The sequence below is a fragment of the Hetaerina americana genome, unplaced genomic scaffold (genome assembly GCF_022747635.1).
Source record: "Hetaerina americana unplaced genomic scaffold, ioHetAmer1.1.p SCAF_3, whole genome shotgun sequence".
NCBI lineage: Eukaryota > Metazoa > Arthropoda > Insecta > Odonata > Calopterygidae > Hetaerina > Hetaerina americana.
The window spans coordinates 65,677,756-65,687,175 of NW_027286874.1; the positions used below are offsets into that span (position 1 = coordinate 65,677,756).

General features: G+C 34.9%; 1 protein-coding gene across 1 annotated transcript in view; it reads left to right on the plus strand.

Moving 5' to 3' along the window:
- The window catches only part of Rme-8 (receptor mediated endocytosis 8), an 84,050-nt gene extending 77,973 nt beyond the window's left edge, over positions 1 to 6,077 (plus strand). Inside the window, exons 37-38 of the mRNA XM_071587281.1 lie at positions 2,859 to 3,096; positions 5,129 to 6,077. Coding sequence (XP_071443382.1) covers positions 2,859 to 3,096; positions 5,129 to 5,235 — 345 coding nt within the window. The 3' untranslated portion in view covers positions 5,236 to 6,077. The remainder of the gene's footprint in view (positions 1 to 2,858; positions 3,097 to 5,128) is intronic.
- The last annotated feature ends 3,343 nt before the right edge of the window (positions 6,078 to 9,420 follow it).

Sequence of the window (9,420 nt, forward strand, 5' to 3'; positions counted from 1 at the left end):
TAAACTTGCTAGTTTGTACGATTTTTCTTTTATTGTTAGACTCTTTAAGTGTACATCAGTGTATGATTGTGGTGCCACCATTTATTACAATGGCATGTTCCTGTAAATACCATATCTCACCATTTTTAGCAATCGCTTCTATTCATTGTCATGTGTCTGTCATACATGATTTCATTGTAAAAACATACAGATTTATCTCAACATGTTTCCCAAGTCCAATGAATTTCTCTTTATCGTATAATCATATCTTTTATTTAGGCTTTAATGTTGTGTATGTTTAAGTTCAGTTACAATGCAGCAATTTCAGAGTGTAAAAATCATTCGCCTTGACTGGGATCCCAGTCGAACGAAAGTCGAGCGAATGATTTTTACACTCTGAAATTGTTGCATTGAAATGCACATTAGTGGATGACTCTGTGAAAAGTTACTGTTGCGGCATCTCCTGCAGTTTCTTTGGAATTTGTCAAAGTCCAGTTAGTTACAACAACCCATATTATTTGTGCAACAATGAAATTGGTGGATACCCTTCGCCAAGTCCTGCTAATAGCGATAGTTGTTAATGGTCAAGAATATTTTAAGAAATAGTTATATGATAATAATTTTAATAATATCTAAAGTATGTGAGTGGTTTATGAAAAAATTAAGGTTGATGCAAAAAGAGATACTAATGTCAAATTTCTTTCAAAGTTGAGCATTGTCCTCATAAATCTGTTGTCATTCTTTGAGTGTACCCCACATCATTTGGGCAAGTTGTAAAAGGGTTAACTCACACTCTTTAATGGCTCTTTTTCAAATTGCAGCCACAGATCCATATTTCCCGGCTGATAAGATGCAGCTAGAGTTATGTCAACATTCATTTATAATAGAACAGTTGAATCCTAGAAATTCGACATCACTGTTGTTAAATCATTTCCGCAGTTATTTTCACTAGGGTTGTCACTTTCCTCCTCCACAATGTCATCTTCACTTCCATGTTGCACATTGCCAACTTCACATTTTTAAAAAGGCATTATGATGATCTCACTTTTGACCTCCGCCAGGTTTTCAGTGTGACAAACATTGGAAATCGACGATTATTCTATTCTCCCCGTAGGTATGATGTCATGGGTTGATGCTTCATAAACTTTCTTTTGTATTAAAGTGGGAGTTTCTGTGGAAGCTTAGGGCATTTAGGACATCATGAACATTATTGTTTTACTCTTTATCTGCAATTACAAAATCTACCTTCTGCTCCCTCTATTCTCACATAATGTTCTCAGTTAGATGTGTGCCAAAATGTTATTCAGCTGCCTTGTTTCCATATTCTGTAGGTTAATGCATGACTTCAAATTTTAATTAATACTGTATGGCTATCTTCTATCTTAAGACCCATGCCTATTATCATTTTAGCTGTTTATGTCATGCTTAGCTTCTGTAATTATTTTGTTATTATCAAATTTGAATTGAAAGCATTCGCAGCACTCTCATACTACTTAATGTAGTCTTAATGCCTGTAGCCTCCTAGGTAAATGGGAGAGGTACAATGAATGTATGTATCAGGAGAAGGGCATCATCCTCAGCTCAAGTTGTATTAAGTTTTGTACCAGTACCAAGTGTGAGCTGAATCTTAACATGCTATTGTATAAATTTACCATTTATTTGGGATTTTTATTTAGGGAGTACTTTCAACAAAATATTAAAATTCTGTTGCTTACTCAAAATAGTGATTCAAACTAGTGATTTTATTGAAATTAGTAATCAAGAAAACTATTTTCAATGCCAGATGTGGGGAAAAATACGTACTTGTCAGTATTTTTTTAGCCAATCAGCTTGTGCCTCTAGGTTGAAGTTATATCTGTATACCACCTGCGCATAAAATGTAGGCTGATTTTAGAGTACATTTAGGAGTAAAAAAAAGTGCATCTTTGGGCTGGGAAATATGGTGGTCAATTTCTTTGCAACCCAAAGATACTTGTCAATAAATTTCACACATTTCCTAGAGCTCATAATCTAATGTAAATGTCTCAATGTTCTATTTCCTGTATATTTTATTATTATTTAAACATTTTTGCATCATAAATTTTCCATTCATGCTTTTAGATGTATGAGGAGAGTTGCGTTATTTAGATGTCAATTAATTTTATAAGGAGTTCTTGGACTGGGAATATGAGGACATTGATTTTATGTGCATGTCATTCAGTCTCTCTAAAATTCAATAGAGGTTCATGTAGTCTCCAAAATAACCCCTACAATCTGGCATTTACTAGGGTTATTACCTGAATTTCTTCTTGAATGAACTGGTAATGTACTCCTTATTCAAATATTTAAGAAAAATTGAGAAGCAGAAGCTAATGAATGAACATAATGACAAAATGGAACTCATACAATACAGTGGAGTTGTTATAATGTGTATCAGAGAGATTCTCTCTTCTCATTGAAAGAAAGATCATCCCTTTCACGGCATCATACGACAGAAAACTCATGTTTGGCATTAGTAAACCTGATGAAAATCCTTAATTTTTTTTAATCTTAGGTTCTTGCACTTTTGGTACAATTTTTACATCAGGTTATCTATAATGTTTCCCAGGGACCAGATGGAACTGGGGCATGATTATTTTTTGCATTGGTTGTGCATAATTTTAAGTTTGCCCCAAAAAGCCCTCATTTTCTCATTTTGTGTTTATATATCCTTTTCCTATGATCATAAGTATTCCTCGCTCCAGAATTAAAATGTTTTCCATGGTGGTCTCGATTCGTTAACTAACATTTGATTATATATTTGCACTAATGTTTTATTTTTCATTTAGATAAGTTCATTTTTATATGTATTGTAGAGGTAAATACTGAAAAAGGAATATGTGGTGTTGTTCTGTTTACAGGCTCTGCATGCAGATTTGGTGCCATTCCTTTTGAGTTTATTAGAAGGAGGTGGAGGAACTCTTGTTGGTGGTGGAGCCAAAGCTCAAGTCGTGAAAGCATTAAAGGCAATGGAGCGTAGTCAAGTGCATGGAGAAAAAGTAGCTAATCTTCTTGCCCGTTCTCCTGTGTGGGCTGATTACAGGGACCAAAGACATGATCTCTTTATTTCTGGTGGACATCAGCCTGCATATCTCACAGGTAATGTTGAATAAGAAATTGAGAGGAAAGTATCGGTGTGATAGGAATTTTGTCATGTGTGGTAACCCATAGATTCCCTGATCAGGTGCTGTTTCTGCATAGTTATTTAACCAATTCCAGCACCTTGCTCTATGGGAAACCTATGAAGAACCAATTCTTCAGGATCGTCAGATCATATTCAGTCATCAATGTTTGCAAATGTTCTGTAAATGTGATTAAATGGCATCACTATCAGCACTCATGATGCACCCGTATTGAATGTGATATGCCTCCTAAACAGCCATAGCCAACTGTTACTTGGATTGAAATTCACTGTATGCAAGTGTTGGGAAAGTTTTTTTGTGATGTTGTGTCTTGTATGTCAGTTCTATGCATTTTTACTTTACTTTATTGTTTATGCACTTACCACCTGTGGGTGGCCTCTCGTTATATTTCAAATTTAAGTTACAATTTCCAGAACCTGCCTTCCCATTTTGTGGATTATTCTAATCTATGAACAAATAGATGGATGTTAGTCTACTTCTTTTTCAGATCAGATGGTGCGTAAAGTGATACCAAACTTCGAAAAGAAACCTCCGTATCCAATTTTTTATGAATGTAAAGGACGAGGTCTTTAATGCGATAAGTTGCCCTTTATTTTACTGTCATTCTTTTTTGGTGCTGCTATTAAAGTTATTTAAGTTTTTCGTTCACAAGATCCCACAATCCTAGAATCGTAGGTATACGAGGTGGTAGATGAAATTGCACTTAAAGAATTAGCCATCAACTTCGAATGTGTCATATCGGCAAGACATGCTGCATTTTGATGAACATATGAATCATATTCATGTAGAAATAGTTATTCATAATTTTAAGTGTACTGCTGGAATATTGAGTGAAATATTATAATTATTTTCAACCATATTCATAGAAATGTGCAACCTAAACATATACAGGGTCCTTACAATAGGTATCAGGACTGGTTACAAAAATCAAAATTTATTGCAGTTATCATTACAATTACTTAATAATCTTCAAAATACATTCCTCCTTCATCGATACACTTAGTTCGGCGCATCTGCCACTCATCAAAAGCCTGCTGGAAGTCGGTTTTCAGATTACTGTTGAGAGCCTTTGTTGTCGCCGCTTAAACCGCCTCGATGGAGTTGAACCGATATCCTTTGAGCTCCCTTTTTATTTGCAGAAACAAGAAAAAGTCAGGTGGAGCCAGGTTGGGGCTAGGGTGAGGCAACGTTGCCACACCAAATTTTGTCAGCAGCTGCCGCACAACAATCGCGACAGTTTTTGTTCCTCACTCGAGACTTTTGGCTCCAGCTTCATGCACAATTTCCTTGTCGCAAGATCCTCTGTTACAATGGTGTGGATGGTTCTGACTGAAAGGCCGGTCTCATCACTGATAAGGGCGATGGTTAAATGCGTCAGAGTCCAAAACTTTTTTCACTTTGGCCACCTGAGCTCGGTCGTTGGGCATCCGATGCAGTGCTCATCTTCGACGAGCTCCCAGCCTCCCTTAAACATTTTGTACGCCTCAAAAACTCGTGTGCGGCTTAAGGCATCATCCCTATAAGCCTGTTCAATAAGTCCAGGGGTCTCCAATGCAGATTTCCTTAGTTTAACGCAAAACTTCACAGCGTAGCATTGCTCGAAGGTGCACTCCATGCTGGTGCGACAACCACAAACAATCACAGGTCACAAAAATCCACCTCTTGTCTCAACACATGCCCGGAGGCGACTGAACTAAGGGTGCCTGAGTGGTAGGGTACCCTTCTACTGAGCTGACCGGTCGGACCCCCATCAACCACTCCAGTGAGGCTACAGCAAACCAGTCCTGATACCTATTGTATAGACCCTGTTCATGTATTACAGCAGTGCTGCTTCTCATTAATCCTTAAGAAGCCATCTGCCGTACACAGGTGGACTCGTATCCAGATTGGAAGAAGTCTGGATTAGAGGTGTCCAGATATGTGGGACTTTTCTGCATATGTAATTTTGACAAAGAAATTGTGGCTAACTTATATGCTTTTAACTGCAGGGGCTCCACCTGGAGTAGCTGGTTACTTGACTCAAGGAACAACAAAAACTCTGCCAGATGCACCCCCACCTCTAGACACCAGAGATGATGACAACAACTCTATCTGATGGCGGAGCTCAGCGGTGATTTTGACTTTTTCAGAATTGCCAACAATAGGTGCTACGTAAACTTTTGGCTACAAGTAATTATCTGGAACATTTTTATAAACCAGTGTTGATGGGTGGGATGGCCAAGCTGATTACAAATCTGTGAAGTTATTTTTATTTGATCGTCTCCTCTGAAGAATAATTGTGGGGCAAGTGAATTCAGATGCTGGAAAATCAGGTAAATGCTTTCAAGTTACTAGTCAAGCAACTGAAATTAATGGTCAAATGAAGTAAGGAAAATTCAGTAAGAACTTGAAGAGGTGACAGGGTATTCACATGTGAAGACTTAAGTGATGTTCTTCCTGACATGTGATGAGATGTCGTACAAATGCAGTGCATTATTCCTTTAGTTTGAAGATAAAATTCAAATGTGAATAAAACTACCTATGTTTTTTTCCTCTTCAGTGAAAACAGTTTGAGGCATAAGCAATGACTTGCTTTTTTCTGTGATTGAGGAAGTGGAAATAATATTTCTGATGGCTGTTATAAATTTATAAATGGAAGTGATTAAATTTTCCTGGTGACTAATGAGAGTGATATGAACATGTAAATCATGACTTGTCAGGGAATGGGTAGGCATCATATCTTTTTTCTTGCCAACCGATAAATGATAAATAAATAAATAAATAAATATATATATATATATACATATACAAGTGATTAAAAGAAAACTACATGAACAAATTAGAAATATCTTTGTATCAAATTTGCTAATTAGTACAGTTTTTGTACTTATAAATAAAAATGTGTATGCATTCCTGTACTTATGTAAATACACTGTCATTATTATTATGTCAATTAGCATTCATTTATGTGCTATTATATCTTAGTTTTGTTAAACTATATTGATTATATAAGTTTATATATAATAAATAAAGTGTTAATTTTGAAATAATCTACCTGTTTTCTTCAAAGAAATGTTTTTATGAAATCCTATTTTGCAATACGTTCCCAACTGCAATGATGTCCAATTATTTAATATTACCTGCATTGATTATCTTAATGAAGTACTTGAATCAGACAATAATTCTGCTCCCTACTAAATACTATTCACTAAATGATGATATAAGTATGGTATGCTATTTCTTTCGCATGGGAGCAAAATAATCATGCTAATGCAGGGTTGAGAATATGTGGTAGTTTTGTAGAGGTACTATTTAATATTTTTCATTGTTTGTGGTCAATAAAAAATGAGTGGTATAGTTCAATTTATCTACATAGCATTGAAGTCAGGTTGTTTTCACAGCAGAGCTCTTCTAAAAAAGATAAGTTAATTTCATGGTACAATAAGTCACAGAATGTCATCCGGGTTAGAAAGCATTGGGAATGAGTGGTACCTTACGTAACTGGATGGAAAGTTATTTGACCAACAGAGAAGTTGTAGTAAAAATTAATGCATTCAAAATTAAATATTTCTATCCATCGTCAGGCATTTCCCAGGCATCAGGGTCCACTATTATTTAATTTATTTATAAATGATAATAATAATAATATATTTTATTTGTCCAGCGATCAAGTAGTTACAACTGTTACACTTGATATAAGACACATCAGGGGAAAGTGACATAATACATTGGTGGATACAAGACATATCAGGCATAATCATGAAATTCAGCAATCGAGTAAAACATTTTTAATTTTAAGAACCTAAGTAGATTGACTTTAAATGCAGCCACACTTTTATGGGTCTTAATCTCAGCTGGGAATTTATTATAAAGTTGAAGGCCCATAAAATTTGGGCCAGCACCTGCATTTTTAGTACATACATATAAAATGTGCAGCTGCTCATTCTGCCTTGTAGAATATTTGTGGATGTCACAATTTTTCACTTACTCAGATTTCTTTTTGTATGTACTACTACATAAAAAAATATAAATACATGGCACTGGAAATACATCCAATTTTTTAAACTGGGGATGGCAAGGGGCATTGTGTTTTGCAAAACTCATTAGCCGAATGGCTCTTTTTTGGACCCTGAAAATAGCGAAGGCCTTAGATGATGAACCCCAGTATAGGATACTATAGGCTATGTGAGAATAAAATTCACCATAGTATAGTGCACAGAGAACAGCCACTGAAACTGTGGATCAAATGAACCTTATTAAAAAGCAAGCTGATCTTAATTTACTGGATAAAGTACTGATGTGTTCATTCCAAGAGATTTGAGAATTGATGTGGAAACCCAAAAATTTGGTATTTTGTACCTGTGGGATCAACTTCAATAGGAAGTACTTTGCTTGCTTTATTTTTATTTTCAAAATATATTAGGTAAGACTTTTCTATATTCAAATCTAGGAAATTATTATGACACCAAGTGAGTAAGGTGTGACTAACCTTTTCACACTTAACTATCAATTCATCAAAAGTAGGTGATACAAGAATAATGTTGGTGTCATCAGCATATAACAAGGGGGTAGGGGTTTATGTGTTGAAAACTATCAACACGGTCATTTATCTAAGAAAGAAACAAGACAGGCCCAAGAATAGAGCCTCGAGGGACACCTACATTAAGGACTTTACTTGGGGAAACAAAAGATGTACTATTCTTAGAAACAACCACGTGTTGTATTCTATCAAATAGGTAGGATTTAATCCAAGCATTAGGTATGCCACGAATACCCATCCTTTGGAGTTTCTTGAGAAGTAATTGGTGGTCAACACAATCAAAAGCTTTCTAGAAATCAAAAAATATTGCAGCAACTTCCATTTTTTTATCTAGAGCATTTAAAGTCTGGGTTATTAACTGATAGCGGAAGATGTAGATTTATGCTCCCTAAAACCATGCTGAGATGGTGGAAGGAGATTGGAAACCTCTAGGTAAGAAATTGACCTAGCATAGAATGCCTTCTCAAATATTTTGCTGAATTGGTTCAGCAGAGAAATTGGACTATTGGCTTGGAAATTGGACTCGGAATGATATAATGGCAACCCAATTCCTTTTCTTTTATATGCTGATAACTTACATTTTTTCTAACCACTCAATCAATTGATGATCACCTAACTCTTCAAAACTGCTTTTGTAGGTTTAAAAACTGGTGTGAGCATACCTATCTAACTTTCAATTTAAAAAAATGCTATTCTGTAACATTCAGCTGGAAAGTCCACAGTATCATGAATATAGACTAAGCAATTATCCTATGGCCCGATCAACTAGTATAAAAGACCTCTAAGTTATATTTGACTCACTGTTGACATTTCATCAACATTATAACTATGTCCAATCTAAAGCTTACGAATCACTTGGTTTTATCTCCTGATACAGTAAAAACTTGAAACATGTAGAGCTATTTAAAGTTATGTTCCTCTCATTAGTTATGTCACTCTGTAAATACCGCTCTACTCTCTGGTCACCTTACTACAAACTCCATATTCATACAATCGAATGTGCTCAAAGAAAATTCGTGCGCAAAATTGCATTCAATTCAATCCTCACAAAGATCTTTATTGTTATCATGAAATATTACTTCTACTAAATCTTCCTTCCTTGCATAAAGATAGAAAAATTAATAACAAAACTTTTCTTAATAAATTACTGCATTACAAGCTTGAGTCCTTAGAACTCCTAGGGACAATATTATCTGAGTACCTTCACGTAACACAAGGTATGAAGCACCCTTTGAAATTAGATATCATGTACGAAATTACACTTACTAATCGTCCTTAAGCCAGATTAGTGCCAACATTTGTGATTATCTTGAACTATTTTCTATTTCACAATTATCCCTTAAAAAAATGTAATCAAAAATATCTGAAGAATTCGAGATTTCTATTCATTGCCGTGTGGATATCTCTACACGTCAATAAGTTATTCCTAAAGCCCATTGGGAAAATTTTCGTAATCGATGCCACAAGGTCTAGTTAATAAACTACTCCTAACATTTATCATTTTGTTCCATAAACTGGCCTCTAACAAATACTGTATTTATAATATTTAAATTTTTTTAATGCGATTTATTATTTAATATTGATATTTTGTCTATATTAATTAATGTAACTAGGTATGCTTGTATAACTATACCATCTGATATATCTTTTATGCATTGAAAATCAAAATTTTAAATGATATTTTAATTCTCAATAACGAGTATGTAACTTGATGTTCTTTATACCCGTATGAAATGTTTTCTTTTATTTGTGAAACTAATA